Here is a 26,259-nt window from a genome sequence, read left to right as displayed (position 1 = left end):
GTAATTGCTGGCAAAACCACATGTACAAGGTTTGTACATCTCAGAGTGCCACCCAAAAAGCCTGGCTATGAGCCAGAGTCTTCATCCTAAGCTTCCCTTCAAAGCTCCCATTGCCTCCAGTGGAACAGCTGGCATCAAGAATAGCACAGCCCCCACAGGCAGCAGCACATGGACTGTGATAAACAAGATCAGGTCCTCCTCAAGTGAGTAGCTCCAATTCATCTGCAACACCATCATCCTTAAAGATTATTCAGCACTGACTAAATAAAACAAGAGCATCCGCTGCTTGAATAGTCATCATGTACTTCCTGTACTACTTGGCTTTTTCCAAAATAAAGACCATTTACCATTTTGTGCAACCGAGGGCCATTAGCAGAAGGTGGGTGGCTGGAGAATAGAGATAGGCATGAATTCAACTGCAGTAGAAGTGAGCAAAAATGTCCCCTTGAGGTCAAAAAAAAGGAATACCGCATCAGCAAAGCAGATCAATTAACAAATGTGTGCCTACTGAAAGGAGCTACTATGCCTGAAGTTATACTCAGGCACACAACAGGAACGAGAACAGTAACATTTCAATGTCAAAACTTTCTACCAGTACAGAGAGAAAGCTGAAGGGAGCTAGGAATAGCAAAACATTTACCTAGAAATTGACACAGATCTATAAAGAAGTCCTTTATGACGTCAAGGAAGAAATTCATGCTGATGCCTTTGGAATATCTGTGATCAAGCTTTTTTCCGTTTCTGTATTTTTTTTAATTATTATTATTTTTACACTAAAGATTACTGATTTTAAGATCTGCCAACTAGAATTAAATAGAGCATTTCTTCCTTACGCACGTTTGCCTCATGAGCCAGTCCAGTACTGCTAAGCTCTGTGCCAATGCATTTTAGTTTTTAACCTGTGAACAGAGGGCTCCAAAACATGGAAACTTTACAGAGCCTTCCAAGGAAGAGTAGAAAGAGGAAAGTGGTTTCCATACAGAGGTGACCTGCACTTGGAGAAGCAGACAAGCCATAAGTGGTGCTACACACCCACTTTCTTTAATTATGAACAGCTAGCCATTGACAATCCTTTTTCCAAGACAGTCCAAGAACTGCGAGCCAACCCCTCCATTAGTTTTGATCTCTTTTTGAAAGAGCTTTTGGAGTTCCCTTGCCTGTCAGAGCACAAAGGGAAGAGTTAAGCCTCTTTCCCTCCAGCCTTTGGAAGGCAATTGTGTTGTGCGTCATCAGTGCAATCATTTTTGATAAAAGCTTTTTAAGCACTACCATCCCATCTCCTCCTATTGCCCCTGTGCTTCTGCAACATGCGCAGTAATCCAGAGGTATGGAGTGTCAACATTCTTAAGAAACACCAAATGACACATACAGCTGAACACAACCATTATGTGTTTTAGCTACAGTAAAATCATAAACTAAACAGATTTATCGAGACTGACATTTTACATCACAATTAGAGAACTTTTTAAAGGCAGGCAAGTCAAGGAAGAATCCTAGCACTTTTCCCTGCTTACCGATCCCATCCCTAGGCATTCCTGCTTACCAACATGCCCAATTAGCACCTACAAGAGAGATCTCTGGGAGTGACACCCAGTAGGCAAACAAAGCACTTTTCCAAACAGAGCGGTTATTTTAAGAGGGCTTGTACTTGTGCAAACAAGACTCAAGCAAGTCCAAATCACAGCTACCTGGGTAGATTTTACTTATCCTAAAGAGCCTAAAGTCCAGCAGCATCCACAATCTTCCCAACAGCTCTTCAAACAGGGGACAACAGTCCCCTACAGCTCTTCAAAAAACTTGTCTTATAGTCCTAGGATTTCCATGAGGGATACCCACCACCCTAATAACTAAGCTTTTAACATCTGACAAATACCAGTATTGTTTGATGGATATGAGTCTCTAGACATTAAGTTAGATTTCCACAAAACCTCTTTAAAGCCTACTTAACCTGCAGATCAGTTTTAGCAAGCCAGAATAACTACCATATGAAAGTAAGGATTATTAAAACATCTTTTTCTCCTCCTCAATTTTGTCAAAGCAGAAACAGCAATTAAATTCCCAATCTGAGTAAAGCGAAACGCTTTGGTGCTCTGTTTGCTTTTCCCAGATCTTTCCCTTGGGGTACCTATTAACTAAGAGATAATGTCCGTAACCTTTCAGGACTACAACTGCACATAGGAGCCCCAGGAACTGTGCTAAATGCTGTGCACACCTCAAACACCACTACTAATGTGCTTGCCCTCGTGGACAGCCAGTCACATTCACAAATTCATTCAACACCATGAATGAAACACCCATGCCTGTACAGTTTTATTAACATGAGGGATTATGGGAATACTCACCCTTCCAAGGGTGCTTTCTCCCCTCCATTTCTGAAACATTTCTTGACATTTAATTTAGGGGATGTGCAGGGGGAAGGAAGGTTTCAGTCATTCACAGCAACAGACCAACTGATCTCCAAAAATGTACAGGATGTACATGAGGATATTATTATCTTCATGTACAAGATATCTTTATGAGGAGATCTATATCTATGTTTTTAAGAATGCACACGAAAGCATTTCTTTCACAAAGCACTTATATAAAAATGCACGGGGTCTATAGGAAGGTGGATAAACAGTTATTTTTTACAGCTGGGAAGATCAAGACCGAAACCTCAGCATTCTGGCCAGATTTGCAGTGAATTAGCAACAGGATGCTGCTGAAACTCACACCAACATCTTATACAAATATTTGTTTCCCGAAGATATTCCTGAGATCTGACAATATTCTTATCCAATTTCTGATGTGAAAGCCTTTTAGACTATTGTGAACTTCCAGTGAATTTTAGAAGTTACAACACCATGCATTCTTACGCTTACAGATATGCGAGTTAAGTATATATGCTTATCAGTTACAAATAGCAAGAAGATCAATACTTACTCCTGACAGTGCATGTCTGCTGAGCGACTCTCCTTCAGTCTGAAGTGTGGGTTCCCGAACTAAACCAATTGTTTTAGGTAGTTTGTCATCCCTTTCTCCAGGTTCATCATAAACGCTGGATCTGTCCAAAGGAAAAAGAAAGATATCTTTGGAGCTGTAAAAGCTGAGAAAATCTGAGAAAGCTTTTCATGTGTGATTTTTGCTCTCAAACCATGGCTGTTCAGCTAAAAAATTAAAAACATTAAAAACTACCAACTCATTCCTCCATCTTATTAATCTCTCAAGCCATGTTCCTCACCCTAACCACCAAAAAATCCAGCTTCTGCCTGTTAGGTTAGCAAAACTGAGCACCAGTGAATTAGAGAAAGTGAGCACTGTGAGAAAATGGGAAACAGAAGTAGCTTATAACAAATTTAGGAAGAAAATGTCTGAAGAAAGTTTGAGGTAAGATCTTTCCTGCATCCCTTATTCCTGAGATGCAAAGTATTGCATTTTTTACAGGTAGGAAACCATGAAGTATTTAATGAGACATCTTCTGAAGCTTGCAGTGAATTTACTTTTTTTCCCCCCCAACAAACATGCTGAGATAATGCAGGATTGAAAAGGAGATGCAAGTTACACTGTTCAGTTTTAGAGAGCCACGCTTACTTACATACAGATACAAAACTAAAGCCCTGTTATTAGAATTACACTGACTGTTCATAAGTTAATTCATATTTGTTCTGAGAAATCAACAAAACAGATCAAAAAACAATCTAGTTATCTTCTTCTAGCTTCGTAATTCAAGCTGAACATCATACAAAAACAAGCTAAGATCTCAGACGTCAGAAGAACAAAGCAAAGCAAGTGTTTTAGTCTCCATGGAGGAAAGAAGAAGCATTGAAATATCTGATATAGCTCCATTCCATTCAGCCCTTCCGTATTCTTTAAGGGCATATAGGTCCTGACTAAGTATTACCAGCAAAAAAGTTGATATTTAAGCTATCCTGCCCTCCCCCCAAGCAGATCCAAGGAGAGCAAGGTCTTCCTATCTGCCTCCCCTAAGGGGCCTCAGCTGTGCTCCTACTATTTTAAACAATGAGCACAATTAAGTTTTTATGCAGTTCAGTTTATGCAGTTCAGGTCTTTACCATAAGTTTATCCCTTCCAGTAAGGCTACAGAAGCAATTTGGAAAAACAAAGAAAGAGGACACTGCTTTTCCGTGAGTCTCTCAATAAGCTTTAGAGCCTCCTCTTACCGAGACTGCCCATTGTCCTCAGACGATGAGTGGAAGCTCTCCATCTCCTCAGTGTTCAGGCCCAGCTCAGAGCCATAGCTCTGATGCACCAGCTGCCAGAATTCCTGCTTGGTCAGCCTCTGAAAGAAAGTGAGCTAGTCAAGAACTACAGTACGGGGCAGTAAGGCACGGTAGGTAAAACAGTAAGAAGTTTGAATTACGCCACAGCCTTTAACCTCACTTCTGACAAGGTCTGAAAGCATTTAGGTATCACATTTCAAGATTGGATTTCAGCATTTTGGGGAACTGTACTCCCATCTACTCCATCTTCCCAACCCACCACTGTTCAACCAGTAACACTAGACATTAAAAACAACTGGTATTTCAAGAAAAAAAACAAACTTGTAGCTACTACTTGCTTCTTCGTTTATCACCAACGTTTTCACAGGTACCTTCAAGGCTCCCTCTTGAATTTCACAGGATACGGCACACGACCAACAGCCAGCCAGAGGCTGCCTCTTTGGTCCCAGACAAGCTGTTTAATAGATAACACGCCTGTTTCCTCAGGATGCTCAGACCACTTTACCAGCGGTAAAAGGCTAACATTTCAGTCACTACAAGCAGCAGTATCTAGGTGTGCCGGCAGCCCATCTCGCCAAGGTGGGACACTGCCACAACCCCCACTTTAACACTTCCAGAGCAAAAGCAATTATTTTACTTCACCTGACCCACAGCTAGCTCTTCTCTTTCCCCGTAAGCTGCCTACCCTGCTGCACGACTTCCTGCAGCTACTGGGATCTATTTGGGCTCTCTCTGATCATCAGGAAAATTAGGGAAGTGACGGCACTATGACAAACTCCAATTGGCAAAGTAAGCAACAGGTTTCAAAGTCCACTTTTCCTGGCAGGAAAGGGCTAAAACGAAAGCATAAAGAAAGGAAAGGAAAGGAGGTAATGAGGTTTGGGGATTTAGCAAAAAAGACGACAGGCATCACACCGGAAAACGCGCCTGAGCCACGATCCATATTGATCCAGGGAACAGCAGCCTGCCAGTCAGGCAGTAACACAAGTCCTGCTTACTGTTTGCATGAGCCGATCGCTCCAAGCAGCCGTGTATTATTGAAAGCCCTTTCCGAGGATCCTCCCCGCCTCCCGGCTCCCTCCACCCGCGGCCCTTTCCACAGCACCGCGGCTCCTGCCAGCCCCAAGCCGGCCGCCCAGTCTCACCTACACACACCGCCCCGCCGGCTCCTCCCGCCTGGCCCGGCCCCAGCCCCGGTCGCGGCCCCGGTCCCTCGTCCCGGCTCCTCCCCGCCGCTCCCGGGACACCGGGCCCGGCCCCACGGCCGCCGGGGGCAGCCCCGGGGAGCTCATGGCGGGCCCGCCGCGCCCCGCCAGGCCCCGGCCCCCTCACGCCCTGCTCCCCTCGGCCTCAAGCAGAGCGACAAAACTGCGTGTTTGGGGAACCAATAAAACTGTTTCCTGTAGGTTTCTGAAGACAAACTTACTAGCTGCCGGGTCTAGAAACCACAGGCTTCTCGCACTCTGCTCGATTATTATATATTGAGCATGGCTGGGTGTAGTAGGGTCACAGCCCGACCCCAGAACACCTTACTCTGTTGTGTCAGATTAGTTCTGGTTTGAGAGGCTCTGAAGCTTGACCCTAAACCTGGAGTGCTTTGCCCACTCGAGGTGATGGTCTATGCCAGATTATTCCTCAGTTCTTTATAAAAAGTAAGGCAACAAGAAGCAGCTAGGATAGTTTTCTCCTTTCATCCTGGAACATAAAATACCAATACTTCGCTTCACGCTACTTGAACTGGCAGCATGGAACAAGCAATACTACAAAATACCATTGGCAGAAGCAAAGCTGCTGATTTTTACCCCCATGGACAGACCAAGACAAGACAGTCCATGCAGGTTTACTCCAGAGACACCCCAAATACAAATGCACACTCTCCCACCAAGGAACTTTAACATGGAATTTTGTCTGACTGCTCAATCACAGGTTAGTGGAGGCTAACAGTGAAATCCCCCTCTTACTGACTGACCACAAAGGTCAGAATCGACCCTGAGCCCTGTTTCACCTCTAGAACAATCCTTTTTGCACACAAAGGTGCAAAGCATCTCTCACAACTTTGCGCTAGAAGTTGGCATGGATGGCAGATTTGCTGCCCCAGTAGATTTTTGCCACAAGAACCTCTCAGCTCAGCAAAAACTCTGGTCCCTTTTCACATCTCTGGATTTACCTGCTACATCATCTCCGGAGATTGGTGCAAATCTCTACCCAGCAATGCATAAGAACAATAAGAAAATAAATCCAGCTCCAAGGAAAAGGACTCAAGGGAATTGAAGCCGATTAAGTTAAGATCTTGTTCCATTAGAAATAAGAAACACTGTTTGTTTAGGATTTGAATGACCTGCCTAATTAGATTTTAATTTTTTCCTTCTCCCTCAAACTAAGGGATATTTGACACCCATGAACTTTAGGAAAACAAAGCAATAGTATACATGCCATTGCTCTTACCATCATTAATAGCCATTAGTAAATGTTGCTTTACCAATCTGGAAAGCCTGTTGCAAAACAGGAATTCTGGCTGATTTTATAAACTGATACATTATTGAAAGCCTCAGTGGATGTGGAAGCAGCTATCTGTTTTATCGAGGTCGGTGTCATGTCTCTTCCAGACCTACATTAATGATTCCTTATTTTCCATGATGCTTCCCCTTCAAGCAGGAGCATTTAAAAAACAATGGCAAGCTAAAAACCTGAAGGGCTCACTCTGAGCACATTTTGCAATAGGAATAGATAAAAACTGGATTCCCCCCCTCCCCCCAAAAGAGAAATCTTCACAAGGACATTTCAAAAAGAAATCCTAAGAAGGGACCATCGTAGGAGGAAGGTACCCACTGATTCCCATCTGAAGGGCATCAAGTGCAGAGTATTGTACTCTGAGCAAAGTTTGAAGGAGACGCGATGAGCTAGGTAATTCCAGCTCAACTAAGATGACCTGGAATCCTTACAACAACAGTGACACAGACTTGGAGGACAGCATCTTGATGGCCTAACTAAGCTCAGGCATGGAATAGCACTTACTGCTTCTCCTACACAATGCATGGCAAACAGCAAGTAATTTTCTATTAGAAAGGCAGACTTTACAGAAGGCTACTTGTTCAACTGTCTATGACAGGTGATACTTTACAATGCAGAATGGCCACAAGATGGAGATCTGAGAAAGAGCACGCTGACCCTACTGAAGTTCTGCAAGGGGTAAAAGCTTAGTGCATCTCAGGTAAAGCATGTAGGTCACTCTTCAGAAGCAAGATCTCTTAACACAAACTCAAAGCCCAGGAAGAGGCCATAATCAGTGACTGAAAGTGACCTCTGCACAAACATGATTTGAAGCACATACTTCTCCAATCCCATGGATCCAAATCCTGCAATTCTGGGATTATCTACCATCAGGTGGCGCAAACCAATACTGTGATGGCTGCATTCAGAGTTTACTTCTGACAAGACCTGAATAACTATTTCATAATTTAACAGCTGCATGTCAATGCCTAGTCTAGTAGACATACTCCAGAGAATAACTAAATTATCCACAGTCTTTAAAATATTTAACTGCTAGCAGAAGAAACATCAAAACCAGCTCCTTTTGGAATTGGTTCCAGAGAGATTCAGTATGTTGTCACAAACCTCACAAATTCTGATGGGATCCCTTTGGCCACTGGATCCCAGAAACACCACGCTTCACACACTCACAGCACTGTATACCATGACAGAGCTTCAGAAGTTATGAGATACCTTTCAAATGTATGCTGTCCCTTGCCTTGAGGGTGTGGGGGTTTGCATGTGGAAGCCGGGAGAAGCAGCAAAACTACTTGGATGCATTACCAGCTTTCTTTTAGCAACAGGTCAGGGAACAGCTGTCATTGTAGTGTAACTGGTGGATCCAATTCCAGAAACGTCAGCTTCTCCCCTCATCCCCTCTATAACTTGATCCAGTTTGGATAAGCAGTAAAGATTTGCTGTAAACAGATTAATTTTGCCTTAATTGGCACTCTCCTTGATTTTCAGTTTTTTTTTTTTTTTTTTTTTTTTTTTTTTTTTATAAAAAGCATCTTTGGTTTGAATTTTAAGGCAGCCCAGAAATGTCTGTGGCAACCACATATAAGTATCACAACAGCTTTAAGCCTTTGGGGACCACCGCACTACAGAGTTATATATGGATATTTCAGTGTTCAATTGCAAATGTGTTGGAATTTTTAAACAACAGGAGCCATAAACAGGAGGGAATTGGTTTACAAAAATTGCATTAGTTACATTGATGTTCTGCAAAAGAAAGTGTCAGCGTATTTTTAGAAAAAAGATTAGCTTAAGTGCCCACAAATTGCAATATACATCAAGCTAACTAGCAGAGTTGCCAAGATACACTTTTATATCATTCAGCCTGCCTTTGTTGCATTTATTCAAGGTCAAGGGAATTGTAATGAGTTGGTTGGCAAAGGTTCTGCTAACTTATCTGAGAAGGTGACTTTTCGTTTTTTCCTTACAAAGGAGAAAAGCTTTCCCTGAAAAAAGTCTCTTGCTGTTTTGGTCACAAATTAGCCACAGAAAATGTGAAACAAATGCATGCCAACATCTGCTTAAGTTGGTAGTTAACAGAACCATGCAACCTGTCTTCAAAGACAAAATGCTCCATCAACAGCAAAATTGTAGATGGCAGTATAAAGAACAGGAGGATACAAAGTTTATTTGTAATCTAAAGTACAAAGAGGCAAAGGTGAACACCAGATTAGAATTCTGTGTCAGGAAGGAAAAGTTAACTTCTTAAGCAAAGTCTCTCATCCTCTAAAGACATATCTACATATGTTAGAAAAAGATTATTTTGTTACTTAACCCCAGGTACCAGCACTTACAAGCTTACCTTATCCAACAACACATTCTGCCATAAGCGGAAGATACTGAGGTAGCTTCTGTCTCTTGCACTGAATGATGTGAAGAAAAACTGCAGAAGAAAACAAAAGATAAAAAACCCTCACTTGTGGGTATTTTTAAGAAAGCCAGAATGTTTCCTTAAACCTTAAATATCCTAAGGTTTTTGCCAATGGCATGTTCCTCTCACATTCCTCACACTCCACACTTTTTAATCACTTCTAAAAAGCAAGTTAGTTCCCCAATATCCACAGAGTATAAAGACCCTTGCTCTTCTGTGCACCCAATTGCAATCATTTGTACCTTTTGCGTAAAGAAAGGGCTGCCCCTCAACTACATACACAGTTAAACCTTTCTCCCACTTCCAAATGCGGGGTGGAACAAATCGGAGACACACATGCCTATTTCTTACAGGTCACAGCCCTTTCCATCCTAACTCTACATACTCCTTTCATTATTTTTTTCATGAGATATGAAATTACAATAATCAAAACAGGAGATCAAATTAGTTCCATCATCTGTAGTTTTAAAATCTGTCCCATTTGAAAGTCTGTTTACCAATGAAAGAAATATCTTCCTTAATGAAGGAAGTTAGTATTTTTAGAAGAAATTGAGGGAGCAGCCAAATATGAAGCAACAGGAAATGTCAACACCTTCACAGACAACAGCTCCAAATTTACCATGGATAACTATAACTACTCTCTGTACCCAGCAAAGAATTATTCTTATTTTCAAGGCATTGACATAAGAGATACCATGAAGTACATTGCACTTAAGAGCATTCTGAATCATGCTTTTCAGCTTTCCTTAAACGCACCCCCAAGAAAACTACACTTCCCAACGTATAAAATTGGGTGGTTTATGGGTAGATTTCTCCATGACTCAAAACCTGTGGTAACGGTTGTTTTGCTTTCAGCAATTTTCTTCTGGGACACTTAAATCCAATAAGAACACAGATCTCTAGTTCAAAGACACATTTTGAATTTGTGTCCTAAACTTCTAGTTTTTAAGCAGATTTCCTTTGAGAATCAGTAAGACAAAAACCCCCTTCAGGTTACTGCATCAACACTAGTTTGATTGCAGACTCCACTACTAAAGTTGAATTATCAAGCCAATGTGCACAGGGACCAAACTACCAAGTCCATTGTCTAGTCCTAGTCATATTTAAAGATTTGACAGTGAAAGTTACTTATTCAAATGAAAAACTACAAGCACTCTGTTCTGGAAATTATCACTTAAAAGAAGAGTGTATTTAAATACACGTTTTCACCTTCTCTCCCTTTGTTGCTATCTGTATAGCATTTGGAATGAGTCGAGCAGTCTTCTCCTTTGTCATGAAAGTGATATCCTTCAAGGCAATAGAAATCTAAGAAGAAAAGGGGTTTAATGATTATTATTTTTTAGGTTTAACTGTTATTTTAATTTACAGAGTCAGAGAATTTGCAAGAGGAACTCAAACTAACCCCAAGCACTTGGATGAAATACAGATGAGATTATGGAGGCAACTGCTGTCTTCATTTGCTAACTTTAACAGTAAGCATTCCAAAGTAGAAGCAAGTTAAGAAGATTTAAGAGCATTTCCCTCTTATTTCATACTAGGACTTGGGAAGCAAGTAGTTTTCTTTTCTTCCACCTCTCCAGCAGCACTCCAGGATCAAGGGCACAACCCTAACCACATACAAACCACACAGACTTCAAAACCAATCTCAGTCAGTATGTCATACAGGGAAGGAATAGATCAAATAACAGACCATCTTGTCTCTGTTATCTTGCAAAAAGTTTGTAGTGTAGTCCATTTGCACAGAGGTTTATCTGCAGTCAAGACACTGGAAATCTTCCTACTTGTGTGCATTTGCCTTATGTATTAGTACTTGAAATGCTTCCATTTAAAAGAGTGTGGCAACAAGCATTTATACTTTGACCAGCCTTCCCTTGAAGGTAAGATTGTGCTGCTGTTCAGTTTAGATAAAAGGAAGAACACACAGCTGGATCTTGCTTTCTCCTGTGTGTGCAGAAGGCCTTCTACTTACTCTCCCTATCTGCATTAGCACCCTGCTAAGGAGGCCCCAAAATTTGGCTCTACCAATATAGCTGATGAGCTCAGATTGCCTTAAGATACTGCTCAAAATATCACACTGCTAGGCAAGCAGGAGCAGGTTACTAAGATGTATGCTGTTTTGGCTGAAAACTAGTCTTTGAATAGATTATATATTCAAGGCTGTGATTTCTTATTTAAAAGAAAAAAACTCTAGAAGTCTGCAATAAGAAAGATTTGATCATCAAATCCATCTGACAAAACTAAGCTTGGTTTTTAGTTAAGCATTTCTATACCTCCTCTGTCTTAAGTACATGGCCTATTTGTTGCCTGTCCTATGTACTTCAGAGCACACAGAGCAGAATTCAAGTGGTTAGCATTCTCACAGTTGTAAAGTGTTTTTGACAACTCCCTTACCTATTAACTAGGCTATCTTACCTTTCTCATTCACTGATTTATGTTTTTTTTTCCCTACAGCGAGTGCAACAAGTGCTTTTAACACTTTTAACTCATTGTAATTTGATAGACAGAGCATGAGACTGACAGGATAAGAGTCCCTCAAAAAAGTCCTATATCCTGATAGCCCAGGACAAAGAGGTGGGATTCAACTGCACCAAGAGATCTTACTGTGGTCTCCCATCGGAAAATGTTGCTGTGGAAACAGAGCCAGTTTTCAGAGAGGTACAAACGTCCTTGCAGCAGGATATCCTTCTGGAGTGCACAGGCGTAATCTACGTATAGAGAGAAAGAACAAGTTTACTCATTTGCCACAGCTCAATAGACCCAAACATGTTAACTTAAAATGAGATAAGGTTGTTGCAATTCAAATAAAAAGCCATTTCTTTCACTCTTCTCAAGTCTGTCAAGGCAGGCTTGCACTGGGTTACATCCAGACCACTGTTCTGGGAACACCCCAGTATCAGAGTCAATGGAAATGTCTGTGAAAGGACAACACTCCATGCACCAACCCCCTGTACATTATCCTTTATTTTCAGAGAAGAGGTTATCAGGCAAGATTAGGAATACAAGGAAGAAATATTCACAAGTCAGACTTCAGAGTGCCTAAATAAAACAGAATGCACAACCACTTTATAGTACAACAGATTATACTGTCAACTCCTACATAACTTACTACAACATATGAAGTACTGTTAATTTTTCACCAGACAGATCCTATCACTAGCTAAAACTATCTGCAGAGTGAGACACTAGAAGACAGCTTGAAGCAATCCAGTTCTTCAGGCAAGAGATATTTTCAGCAGTTGACTGTCATTTTTATTACGATAACTGTCGCTGGCTAAAACATTCCTATTAAATAATATTTTTTTCATCTAGAAATTACCCATCATTAGGTATCTGCTAATCAAAATCAAGAGCAGAGGATTTGGTTGCACTTTTAAAAAATTCTTGAGGAGAATTTTCATAATTTAAGAGCCTGAAGAGTCAAACAAAAAGAAATTTTCAGAAGTACTCAGCACTAAGCTGAGCCTATGGAAATAAATGTCAAAGCTCTCTTTAGTCATACAGCAAGAAAACTAAGACAGACTGGCCCCTTTTGGAAGCTCTGACCTAAAGGTTACCTTACATATAGAAAATACATAGAATACAGCTATTCACACAGGACTTTAACAACTTCAACTGTAGAGGTATCAAAGAGTTTCACCTTTTATTTTGAAAAGCATTTTATCTGGTATTTTCTCTGCTAGAATTTTGATTTTCTATACACCACAATGAAGAATATAGCTCTTGTCCAAGTTGCAAGAGGTTCAGAAGTCCCTCACCATCCTAACCTTCACAGTAAGTCTGCATCTGCAGGAGCTTTTACTACAATTTTAAGAATTGTCTCATTTCTCCTTCAAACAATCAAGTGAAAATAAAGTTTCTTGCAACAAGCATGAGGCATGTATAAGAGCCCTTGGAGACGTAACTCCAAACAATTAAAATTATTCTTTTTTCCAGTGTATGTAAGTGCATATTAAAAATTTAGCAACTCAGATACCAAAATGCTGGAGGGTTGGGGAGGTGAATGCAGTAGGAGTTTGAGGTTAAGGACTTTAAAGAAACAGTACTAAAGAAGTTTTTATCCAATTTCTACGTCTGTTTGGAGGATGGAGACTGATTCTGACCTTTTAAGTACTGCCTAGTGTTATGCGACCATTTAACTCCTTTTTCCTCATCCACATACTAGCCAGATATCCATACTAGGTTTGACATCCATAAAAAAGAAAATACCCTTCCTCTTTTCTTGCAGAACTAGCATAAAAAGACTCCCCTGGGAGCATTAGGCAAGTGACAAGTAACACCATGACCTACCTACAAAAGAGGATGTCAAAACAAGAAGGAAAAATGCTAATCTCTTCCTTTAAGTTATCAGATCCAGTAACTTAAGATGCTGCCTGTAAACAATATTTTCAGACAAATTAAAGTTAGTGGCACTCCTTTAAATTCCCATTTTGAAAGTCTAACTCATTTCTTTCATCATAATAGACAAAAAAAATCATATCATCTTTGTATACAGTGTTTATTATGGTGGAATAGTTTTGTGTGTTTTTTTAAGCAGTTAAGAACAGTTACCATTCTTCTGATGAACTGCAGCAAGTAATTGCTTCTTTGAGCATTGTAAAGCCTGGGAAAAGTTCCTCTGCATCAAGCAGAGAAACAGTTCTTTATTTGGAACACGCAAGGAGTCTTTGCAAAGGAGCACTAATTTTTATGTATATTTTTTTTTTTACCCTCATAAAGTAATGACTTGGTTTCTGATGGAACAGATGCTGCTACATTGTTGAGACTAACCCTTTACCAAATCATTCTCTAAGTCCTAGGCGGTCTGGTCTGTTCATTGAAACTGTGCTTCAGATTTTGCTCCACTGCTTTTAAATCTGTCCTGTGCAAGGAGAAACATCAAACCAAAGCTTTGAAGTAATATCCTTTTCCATTGACTTACTTCTGTACTTAGCTCAACTATTTGAAAAATGTGAAAGGCATTTCGGAGGATAACTGCCTCCTTCTAAGGCTGCAAAAGGATAGAGGGATGTGACTTTTTCTGTGCAAGTTCCAATTCCTCTTTCATTAACCTGCAAGGAACTTGGCACACTACAAGCATGTACTGACCACCTCTCAATATTCAGTGCCTTGAAGGTTGCATAAGATGAGAGAGAACTTAGAAAATACTCACAATGCCACTTTTGTATAAAAAAACGCCCGATTCTTAGACAGCGCATTTGTTATTCAATACTCAGACAGCACAGCTAGACTTACCTGCAAGGCAAGTAATAAAAGAGGGAATAGGATGTAGCACTGCAGGCAAAGGAGGTAGGGTTTTACACTTGCATTATTTGGATTTTGCTCTGGAGCAAAATTGGCGGTCAGAGTTCAAAAGGAACATCTCAGTGGCAAGAAGCTATGCACCATAGTCTGAAGTTCTGCCACTCGCTTCGCTTCCCCCACATCCCCATGCACTTCTCACCACCACTGCTCCTCAAGTTGAGTTGTACTTCTACTCCTGCAGCCACCTCAGAGCCACAGAATGGTTATGGCTGGAAGACACCTCTGGAGGTCATCTGGTCCAACTGCCCCTGCTCGAGCAGTGCCACCTAGAACAGGCTGCCCAGGGCCATGTCCAGACACCTTCTGAACATCTCCAAGGAGGGAGAGTCCACGGCCTCCCTGGGCAGCCTGCACTAGGGGGTTCCATCACCCTCATGGTAAAAATTGCCTCCTGGTGTTTAGACAGAACCTCTTGTGTTCCAACTTCTGCACATAGCCTCTTGTCCTGTTTCTGGGAAATGCTGAAAAGAGCCCGGCTCCATCCTCCTTCCATCCTCAGGTATCTATACACATTGATAAAGATCCCCTGAGCCTCCTCTTCTCCAGGCTGAACAGCCCCAGCCCTCTTTCAAAGATAAATGCCAGCTATGTGGCATTTATCTTTGAAAAGAGTCTAAAACTACTAGCACCCACTATGTCACTCAGTCCCAGAAACCACATCAACATAAAATAAGTCCAGTGCTCTTTGGATTTAACTCTGCCTCTGTTCCTCTCACACTTGCATTGCACAAGTCAATGCACGTAAGTTGAGCTTATTTGCTAAGCACTCACCCTGACCCTGCAGGGCAACCTCTCTTTCCAGCTTGCCACCTAACAGCTGTCAGTCATATCTTCACCATTTTCAGCAGGTGTTTTGTCACCCACTACAAAGTAGCAGCAGAAAAACACATTAAGAAGCTCTCATCCAATATACAGATGGACCAAAGGATCCTGTATTGTTTCCTTCACTTCTCAGCTGGAAAAAGGAGCCTGTCTTTTGACAAAGCAGGCAGAGCAAAAGAGGAATTTGGACCTGACTTCCCCTGCAGATATGTCCTGGTGGCTCAGAGACAGGAGAACAGGAAGTTCTCAGCTACAGTTAGAATATGCTACTAAAAAAAAAAAAGCCTTGGCACTGCTGCAGTCTGGAATTATCAGTCATAATAGAAAAGCAGTTTTGGTGTGATTATGTCTTACCTACTATGAGTCTCTCTGAATCTGGCAGATGAGAAAACTGCCTCTTGAATTCCTCGCTCCTATATTTGTAAGTGGAACTTGAGAGCTGCAACAAAGAGTGGTAAAAGGTTAAGCAAACAGATTTATTTTCAACCATCAACTGTCTTCATGCTAGATCTGTAACTTTATCTTGAAGAACAAATGGACACTAAACGAGCAATAAAGAATAGGTGCTATCTAAATGGGATTGTCACTGTAACATTATGCTCTTATGCAAGAGTGTGCTCCCAGCATTTAGGATAGAAGGGTCCAAACTGTTCCCTTTATCAAGCCTTTATGAGGCATTACAATTGCATGACAGCAACCTGCTTTGCTCACAAGCACACCACAGCCCTTCGCAGAGCTCAACCTCTTCTAGCACAGACTCGAAGAGGCAGCAAAGCCACAGCACAGGAGGTGACAGAGGAGATCGGGTCCTCACACGGGCCATCAGCTGGACAAGAAAACACCACCTAGAACACCAATTTCTAATTGGAGCGCCACCGGGGGAAAATGTTACTACAGAAGGGATTTTTGCCAGTTACTATAATTAGGCCTGCAGGAATAAAGGCCAAAGTTTCTTCCTGCAAACACAAATAGCAGCACCACCATCAGCTCTTGATCTCCTGATCTGTTTTATGTTTCACCCCATATTTAAGGGGATCACAACCTAGGACTCATATAAGATTAAAATTGCGTGGTAAACTCAGAGAAGACTAATCTTGGTAGTAATTTTGCAGTAGTACCAAGGCCTCATTTTTTTGTAACAGGTTTTGGCCACTTAGTTTAGGGGCCTTCCTGTAGTCCCAAAGCTGGGAAAAAGTAAGAAAATCTTGAAGAAAATACCGTACAAATCAATGACTGACTGAGTCGAATTACAGCTAAGACAGGAATAAGCCACTTTCAGGTGGTACCAAAACCAGGTATACCATAAAAAGCCTCTTTTACAGCCTGGATTTTTTGGGGTTTTGGTGGTGGTGGTTTGTTTTCTTGAACACCTTTCTAAAGGTCTGAACAGCATATAGCTGCTATATGTCCTCAAGGACTTGAATCCTTCCAAAACTGGATGCACATCTTAAACCCATTTCTATCATGAGACCAGTGGCTATTTACTTTCAGGGTGGGGGAAGAAGGAAAGAGGCAAAAGAACCACTTTTAACCATAAGACCTTGCAGCATGTTTACTGAAAACCACCCAGTTTTAGCACCCTCTCGTAGCACACTAGTTGGTCAGTACCATTTCAGTATGTCTGTGGTTGTTTCCAAAAGAACTGCAAAACAAAGCCAGCTCTTTTAATAAACTAGTCCCAGTAGTGCCACCACCTCATCACCATTTTCACATTGCGCCATTTCCCACAGGAGACATTCCTGTGTGTCATGGCTCAAGATTTCCCCACAAATGTTCTATGATGCTCTCTCGTCTACCTACACTTGAGAACACCACAAGAATATAAGAGTGAAACTTCAAGGCCAGGTGTTTAAGTGAATATAACACAGTGAGGGCAAAGTCTGACTCTGTTCAGCTTTAAAAAGATAAGTTCCTAAACATTACCTTCTGTCACCTCCAATAACAGAAAGCCTCTATGTCTGTCCACTAATATTCTAAGCACTGTAGTGTAAAAGGCATTGAGGGAGGAAGAGAAAAATAAGTTTTAGGTGCAACCAACAGGGCAATGTTAGACATGTCCTGTATGCTTCCATAGCCGTACTTCAGCTAGTTCTAGTCATGCTTTTAAGAGAAAGTACTTCTAGAAACACGCTGTATACAAGAGACATAAATATTTAGCTGTACAGAAACTGAGCATGTGGTTATAAGAGTGGTTATAAGACAAAGTTATCAGGAGAAGAGAACAGGAGCATTACAGAATCACAGAATTTTATTCTAATGCTCAAATCAGCCAGTTCAACAGCTCCAAGAATAAAAACTGAAGATATCTTGAGTTTTACATAGGAAAAAAATAATTCTCTAGAGCATAAAACCTGCTATAGCTTGTCTGAGAATCCCTTGCTGGCATTTAAAGTGTTCTTTGCCACATGATTGGCAAATAGGCAATAAGAAATGCTCTTATTAATTGTAGATTTCTATGGAGCTCTCAGGACATTTATGAAGAGCCTGCTTTGAATCCTTATCTAATCAGAAGAAGAAAAATGAGCACACTGAAGCTTTTTAACCTTATCTTTTCCTTATTTTGTATGAAAATGAGCTTACTTAGATCTGTAATTATTATGCACTCAGTATGTGGCTTGGTGATTAAGACATCAGTCAATGGACTCTGGAAACAACAGAGACAATTTTAATACTACTGGCAACATCAATTTCCTTCAAACGAAGGAAAGGAGACATTTCCATTTCTATGAATTCAGTATCTCTCATATCACCATTATAGCGTCCAATACATGGCAGGATTTGGGCAGGTTGCCACCTCTAGGTTACAAAACTTACCGTCAGCTATTAAAAGAATAAATCACGAGATAGGCTGCACTAGGGAACTTAACAGATGAAAACAGCAGTTTTTAAACACATGCGTATTTCCAAGTTTACTTATAAGTCATCGGGCAAACACGTTGCCTCGGGATAATCTTAGGCATTTATGGGCATGCTATATTTAATCACTAGGCAAACCATTAAGTCCAGTGACAACATATTAACGTTCTTTATCTGAGGCCACAAAATACACCAGACATCTACAAAGCAACAGAAGCAGAAAAACCTCTTCAGCATTGTCCAGAAAGTTTTAAAGACAGCTACATAGGAATCAGAAACGACTTAAAGACACTGAATCAGGACACTGTTGTACCTTGTTTAGAAATTGACCGAGTTCAACTATATAAAGTTCCAGAAATAATGTCAATTTAAATAAGACTAACCTGAGTTATTTCTATGATGAAAGCCTGTTAAAGCCTGTGAAGGTTCCCTTCACATCTACACCTTCAAAGCATGGACACTGCAAAGAATTTGAGCCACTTAAACTGTGGAGGAAAGTTAAGGTATGCCTTCTCTCCCAAGGGTACAATAAAAATGCTAATCATTCAGAAATTATTCTATTGCATATATAAGCAAGCACGCGAATAGTCAATCAACCTCAGTAGATCTGCGTGCACATTTTTAAGGTTTGCTAATGGCAGTTAATAATTTTGCATTTGCTTTGTTAGTGTTTTGTCCTTGTTTTGGAGACACCACAAACCCGCACACTACACAATTTGCATTCTGTATTTTTTGACATGCAGAAATAAATACAAACAGCTGAGAGCAGAGGTAAGATGACCTCTCTCTCTCAGAGTAATAAAACTTGGAGTCCACCTGATTTTAAGAGATCCACACAAGCCTCCCACTGAGCTTCATAGTCTTGGTATCAGTCACTACTATGTGCTTGGGGTCCCCGATTCCAATAAGCCTATGAACAAACTGCCTGGTTTATTCCTCACGTATATTTAAAAGCTTCACTTAGACATCACAACATGGACTACTGCTCTTGCTCCTCGGTTCACAAGTAAGGAGATCCACACCATCCACCCCTCTAAATAAAGACCTCCTGATGTGCTGTTCCTCAGACACAGAAGAACTTGACCTGTAGTTTCCAATTAAGTTTCTAGGCACAGTTGAAAACAAATTACTTTTTAATCCTACCCTAACACATTAAAATAAACATTAATTACCCTTGGGAAAATTGTTGCATTTCTAATGAAGAACGGATTTCCCTTATTCAAATACATCTAAAATCCTGCTTAGCACCAAAAGAAAAACGCCTCCAGAAGAACACCACAGTCAGAGGGGAGTCTGATTTTATACAAAAAGACTGATTTAGAACAAAAGTATTCTTGAGACCTATCTGTACAGGCAGAAATATAAAAAACAGGGCAACACCACACTTTCAGCAGGTCTAAAGCCTCATTAGGCTATGAGAGAGCCTTAACAGCCCTGAACGAAAGTCATTTAGCAGCGTTGGACAAGCAAACTGAAGACTTCACTTAGTCCAAAGCAGATACAGGCAAACTTATCTATAATCATAGGAACAACTCCCACAGCACAATGTGGTCCCTCTGCTGAGGCTACCTGTACAACGTGTCCACTCTGACAAGCCTTTTCATCAGCTAAACATAGATCCCACTGCAGTCATTTCTTCAGCCCAGAAGCCTCCATTAGAACCATCCAATCTAACCCATAATGCATGATGTTGTGACTTAAGTCCTGCTTTAAAACCAGAGCTGTGATGACCAAGTTCCCCCTTGGAAAATAAAATATATACAGAGATACACATTTTATCTTCTTGATTTCAAAGTCACCACTGATGGAGAATCTACCCTAGCTATGGATAGTTGTTCTAGCTGTCTGTTGATTAATGTTATTTTCACCTTGTGAACTATTTCCAGACTGTGAGCAAGTCACACCCTATCTTCTTTTAGAAAGCATTAAGTTTCTCAGGTCTATTAGCAAGATTTTTTGCAGACTTATTGTGAAGGCTCTTCTGAATCCCCTCCTATTTTCAGTGTGGTTCTTCAGCTGTGAGCTCCAGAGATAGACATAACATTGCAGGAATCACTGCAAACACACAAATTCAGGACTCACATTTGCTTTTGGGCAGAGAAACACAGTGAAAGCTCACATTCATGTGACTACCAGTCTCCCTTATCTTTTCAAGACACTGGGACACAGTTTCCTATTTCTTCTGAAAACAAGTGTGAGGCTGTATTTTAAATATGTCAGACTTGTTCTGTGTTAACCCTCTCGTGAGGGAACAGAATCGATCCACCCCTTTACAGTGATTTATTTTCACTAACCATTCTTTAAAAAAAGAAAATCAGAGAAATTTGGGGTTAAAAATAACTCCAATTACTGGCTACTCTTAAGGTGTACTAGCAGTATCTTACCGTTCTTTCCTTTCTCTCAAAGCATAAAAACATGAAACTTCCACAGGGAAAGAAGGAGTCACAAGACACCTCCTCACTCCAGGTGACTTACTGTGGTGTGTACAGTACGCCATGCACTTCGGGGCTGGCTGTGTAGAGTTTCCACTTTTTTTGTTTTAAATAAAGAGCTATTTGATCTCACGTAGTTGTCCACACAGTTGTATTTAATTAATAGGTCATATGATTCATTGCAAATAAAAAGAGAAAGAAAGCAAGCAATTGTTGCTAGGGTCAGTTCAGCCACCGTAATCCACAGGAACTGGCTCTCCAGGAGTAAATTTTTACTCTTACATAAATGGAAGCCAGCTCATAGCCGCAGTGGGAAAGGGGAAGAGTTTAAGGAGCCCAGACCATTTTACTTACATTCATTTTATGCTCTTCTTCAGTCACCCTTAACTTCTCCGGAGAGGGGAGTCTCCTAAGCACAGGGCACTCTTCCAGTGGGCCACTGGCAGGCACAGGGCTGCACACTGGGGTCATTACGTCCCCTTCTGCAGCCCAGCCCTGCTCTTATTTGCGCAGGCTGAAGGAGAAACAGATTTTAACATTTCTTAGTGACCGAGCAGAGAACAAACCACTGGCAGCTTTGTCCTTCAGTGGCATCTGTGTACAGGCAGAGCAGCATCCAGTAAGAATTTTAGTGCAACTGGGCCTTTCTTCTGTTGGAAATACAGCATGTAAAATGTCAAGGGATATTAGAAGAGGTCATGAGCAAAAACTCAAGTTACTTTTTTTCCAGTTTTTTATTGTTTTTAAATCCATAAGATACCACAAGCAAGGCTAAAGACAGTACCTAGTCCCCCTAAAACAAGTGTTAGTATTAAGTAGTTCCTACAGACGTACGGACTGGCACAATAAAAAATTAAGACAGACCATTAATTTCCTCTAACACACATAGCTTCCAAAAATCCACGTAGCAAGAAACCTCTCACATATTTCATTATGGAGAGCTTCTGAAATATTGGACGCACTCTTAAAAAGTATTTGAAAAACCCAGTCTCATGAAACTGACTAAAATCAGGTACTTAAAGAGGAAGTCTGAAGACTGGTGGGTCAAGTACCTCAGAAGCAGTGTCACATACTCCCCAGCTTTCATCTGTTCACCCCCTTTCCCACTTGCACCACCCCAACAGCAGTCCAGCCCTCACCAGCTCCACTGCAGACCTCAGCCTCATCAAGCCCTTGTTGACCTGACAACAAGGACAAAGGATATCCACAGAAGAGGATCAAACCCTTATGTTTCAGAAAAGCAGCTCTGTTCGACTACTGATCAGAAAGGCTGTACCACAACCGTTTACCACGTGGTGTGACATGAGCACGGCTGGCCTCGAATCCTGCTCACAAAGGCCCAATCGTCTCCTGCACTTCACCAGCCACCTTCTCCCTCCGAGGGCAGGACAGAAGGTCTCATGCTTGAGCGGTGCCTACACAAGTATAAACATCAAGTCATGTTGCAGCACGGCTTGGAGAAGAGCCTCCAGTCCACAACCAAAGTTGTCACAAGTACAATTCTGACAAGAAAAATTAGCACTACGTGAAATACTGGGAGCTCTGCTGCTAAAACCAGGCTATACCATTAGGAATAAGGCACAAACACCGTTTTTGTGGAAAAAAAAAGATTGAAATTTGGTTTCCCACCCAAGCAGAAAGGAAACTCTAAAGACTTGACGTTCAAAAGATGAAAGTTGTGAACGGTCTCCACGGATCCAAAGTTCTTCACAGAACTCCAATCTTCAGTTGGCTGTGCAACTATTTTCATTAGAAAAAAATAGAGAAGAGTAGGAAGAACTTAGAAATAAAACGTTTCAATTTAGAACATGTGAAGACCTCTCCACAGTTTCTCCTTCAGGACCCCATGAGAACCAGCTCCGTTTCCCAAGCCACTACATTTCAGTGACACAGGACTCAGCTGAAGCTATTCCAACAAGGTCTGTATTTAACCTCATGAGGCTCTACAGTCCACTCAACGGCGGTGCAATTTAACTATACACATTACTAAATGACAGCTCAGAACACAGTTTTCATGAGTACTCTCTATCCAGAGGGAACAGCACCTAATGAATAATGCATCTTGCAAGCACAAAAGGAAACACACTTAAAGCACACACAAACTAAGCCTTCTGGAAATGCACTGCAGCTGAAAATGTGTTCTTATCAGTGATAAGAAAGCCTCTTATCAGAAGGAACATTATAAACTCCTCTGGAAAAAAGAAGTTTTGATTGAATATATCCCCTGCTTATTCTGAAGCAATTGCTTTGCAGTATTTACTGTTTCCTCCTTGTGAGGAAGTGTTCTAAACCTCTTCTAAATGGCGATGCACTTTCCTAAGCCGATGTACTTTCATAACAACTCTGATTTGGATGCAGAAAAAAAAAAAAAAAATCAAGTTTGACATGTACAGCAAGGAGCAAAGCATATGCTCAATTTCAGAAATAAAACTGACTGAGGCATGAAGCTAATGTAAAGACAGAAGATTCACGTATCCTACACATACCTCCTCCTCCTCTAGCTGGCTGCAGTCTGTTCCAGTCCACGCAAGTCCCTGGCCAGCACTCCGGCAGTCTCTGCAGCTCCCCTCTCCTCACCCACTCATTCAGAGCCAGAGCTGGACGCTATCCAGCAGCACTAGCTAGCTTTCTGCCAGCCTCTGCCTGCATGCCAGCACAGAAAACAGAGACACTCTGGTCTTGCAGAACTAGCACATAAACCCTGCAAGAAGTAGTTAAATAAAAAGTAAGGGGACTGGGGAGGAGCTCCAGCCTAAAATGACCATAACCTAAACAGACTGGGGAAGGCAGACCAAATGAAGCAGCACAGGTCACTTGAAGTTCACTGGAGTCCCAAAGGGGACAGCAGAAGAAACTACTGTCACCAGGGAAACACCAGCTCAGAAAGGAGCACTTGGTCCCCAGTGCTCCTCCTCTCCGCATCACGGAAGGCTACAGCCCTTGCTAAGGCACCTCCTCAGCCTGAGCTCCAGAAGTTCAGAGACTGGGGCATGCTTCATGCAGGGCCAAGCTGCCAAAATGAGCACACCGCTGCCAAGAGCTCCATCCTTCGCAGGCACAGAGCAACTGCCTGGAGGATGCAGGGCCCTGCATGCCTGTCAGACCTCTGTCTGCCCTCAAAGGGGAACAGTAGGCACACAACTACTCTACTTTCTTTGTGCTGTCTGTGCCTTCCCACCTGTCTCACCTGGGACCTGTCTGCTGCATTTCTGTGAGTAGCGAGGTGGAGCCAGGCTCCGACTACGATTTGTGTTTGGGGACATTCTGGGAGCACAACCAACCAGGGAGGAAACAGCAGGCTGCTTAGGAGCATCTCCCAGTATTGAAGTGTGGAGGGGCACAGCATCACCCGTGCATCCCCAGCTGCAACGCTGGCCAAAAAGCTGCCACAATACACGTGAGGTTTCAAAGCCACAGGAGAAGAGGCAGGTGACTGTGCTACATCCACTTGGAGGTGTAGGAGGCTGGGCCGGGAGTGAGCAGATCCCCTTGGGCACTTGGCTGAAGATACAGCTAATGACTCACAGGGAAGAGAAATCCCTCTCCTACTACATACAGCCCTGCTGAGGAAGCTGAGAGAAGGAAAAAAAATAAAAATGGATTTCAAAGCATTTTAGTCACTCATATAATCAGATTTAAATCTGAACACCTCAAGGAATGAGACAATTGAATACAATGGGGCCATATTTACAGCCACGTTACCAGCCACGGCTGCTCAATGCTATTAAGCACTTGGGTGGTGGCACTTCAGATGCCCCGCAGTTCTTCTGCCAAGATCAGCTGCACGGGTAAATAACACCAACTGGTTTCACCAGAAAAACGAGGCAACTCTCCTGCCTTCCTGAGACAGAGCTGCGATACACCACGGGGAATCTCAGTGTGCTAAAAGGAGCCACAAGATATCGAGAGGCAAATCCGTAGGGAAAAATTTGTTGACAATTTCTTTCTACCAGAAAGATGGCAGGAGGACCCAAAATGGTCTCAGAAAGGCACCACCAAAGCCTGGGTACCAGTGTGGTTCCAGCCTCAGAAGTGTGAAGTGGTTTCAGGGGATTTCCTGTTTATAAGATAAAGTCATCTTCAACTGGTTAAACACACCTGAGTATGGAAGTGTGAACCAGTTTGCAACAAGGCTAACGATTTCAGTTTCGACTATAATTACTTACATAACTGCTACAAAGTACCTCTGAGGTCAGATGAAACAAACACTTTGATTTTAAACAAAAGGGCTAAGCAAAAACATTCAAGAGATTTGGTCGCTTCCATGGAAAAAATACCTTCCCCAGCTCAGAAGAGAAAACTAAAATGCTTTTAGCTTCCAGGAGGCAAAGTGGTCCAACCTCAGACTTACTCAACATCCTCATCAAAACCATCCACAGCTGGCAATAATTTCCTCACACCTGGTAGTAAAGTTATGCCTACAATGCCTCTACCAGAGAGGGTGCTTCACACCATCTTCCCAAGACACCAGTAAATGTCAAATTGACAAGGGTCTTAAGTGCCTAGCTCCTTTTCATTTTAGGGAAAATTTGCAAGCCTGTACACACTTTCCTCATTTCAAGGATATAATTCAAAGATTCAAGTCATCCTTTCTTTCTCCTTCTCAACACAAATTTTATCTAATGTACAAAGATCTTAAAAAAAAATTAAGATCTAAAAGACCAAGTTCTAAATCAGACTTAATACAAATAAGCCAAGTGTGTTTGTATGAACTCTGAAGTTACTATTTTAACATCATGTAATTTTGCAATGTGATGGAAGACAGCTCGTCACTCTCTCTGCACAGAGTTATCCTTTAGCTCAGACAATTTCTCTGCTCCCCAGTTTAACTTCAAGCCCTGTAACCACATCATCAGGTTCCAATATGATGCAGTAGTAATTAAAAGCTCAGTCAAGATGACTTCTTTTTGGATAAAAAAATACAGACTTTCTGAACAACAGTTTCATCTGACTCATATTTCTTCCTACAACATGTGTGAAACAATTAGCCAGTGTTATTTGTTAATAGCATCTGTTCCTTCACCTGATCTTTCACTGAAGACAACGTATTGAAGAAAAAAACTGCTTTTCTTTAGACTTATTTGATCCTTTTAGGAAGTAAGGAAAAAGGTTTACAAGTAGCTCTACTGCATCTGAAGTTACATGGAAAATAGCACTTGCCAAAGATTTGCCCCAAAACTATTTGTCTTATGAAATATCTAATTTGAGGTCTTCCTTTTCTACCTTAGAAACCAAATGCAGATTTTACTCTTAGTCATTTCTACATTAAAAGCTGCTCTCAGACTTGACTGAACCATTGGCACCAAGAAAGAACATACACAATTTTTCTTCACCCTTACATAAAAATGGAATGCACGGGGTCAGCTACTGGGGGGCATTTCTATCAGCGTAAGCTAAGCAGAGCTGCATACGCACCGCAGTTCATGATCACAGACCTCCACTCACTCTGCAAGCGTTGGTATCTTGAGTCCTGCTGGGTAGGAATAGCAGAAAACAGGAGAAGCTGAGAAGCTCTATGAGCAAGCTGAATAACTTTGTCATTTCCTTGAGGATTTGGGGTGGGTTGCAGTAACAAATACATAAACTGAACACATCAAACTTAAAACTCGTGAAAGAACACCTCAGTTGTAGGCTTTACTGACTCCACAATCAACTTCAACAAAAAAAAAAAGCACTACCCAAGAAGCCCACTTATCCCATGTAACTTCTAAAA

The 26,259-nt window shown here is 41.5% G+C and overlaps 1 protein-coding gene across 6 annotated transcripts in view; it reads right to left on the bottom strand.

The window, feature by feature from the left end:
* GRAMD1C (GRAM domain containing 1C) overlaps positions 1 to 26,259 on the bottom strand; it is a 49,353-nt gene that overhangs the window by 16,540 nt on the left and 6,554 nt on the right. For 5 of the 6 annotated variants that reach the window (XM_040570700.1, XM_040570702.1, XM_040570705.1 and 2 more), the window contains 6 exons: positions 15,613 to 15,697; positions 11,737 to 11,840; positions 10,345 to 10,440; positions 9,067 to 9,147; positions 4,161 to 4,279; positions 2,923 to 3,043 (listed from right to left, as the gene is read on the bottom strand). In XM_040570700.1, coding sequence (XP_040426634.1) covers positions 2,923 to 3,043; positions 4,161 to 4,279; positions 9,067 to 9,147; positions 10,345 to 10,440; positions 11,737 to 11,840; positions 15,613 to 15,697 — 606 coding nt within the window. Of the gene's footprint in view, positions 1 to 2,922; positions 3,044 to 4,160; positions 4,280 to 9,066; positions 9,148 to 10,344; positions 10,441 to 11,736; positions 11,841 to 15,612; positions 15,698 to 20,900; positions 21,061 to 26,259 lie in introns of all 6 variants that reach the window. The other variant, XM_040570703.1, reaches the window with a different exon arrangement.

Source organism: Cygnus olor, chromosome 1 (genome assembly GCF_009769625.2).
Source record: "Cygnus olor isolate bCygOlo1 chromosome 1, bCygOlo1.pri.v2, whole genome shotgun sequence".
Classification (NCBI taxonomy): Eukaryota; Metazoa; Chordata; class Aves; order Anseriformes; family Anatidae; genus Cygnus; species Cygnus olor.
The sequence above is the reverse complement of the archived record's forward strand: the minus strand, read 5'-3'. Positions and strand labels throughout refer to the sequence as shown.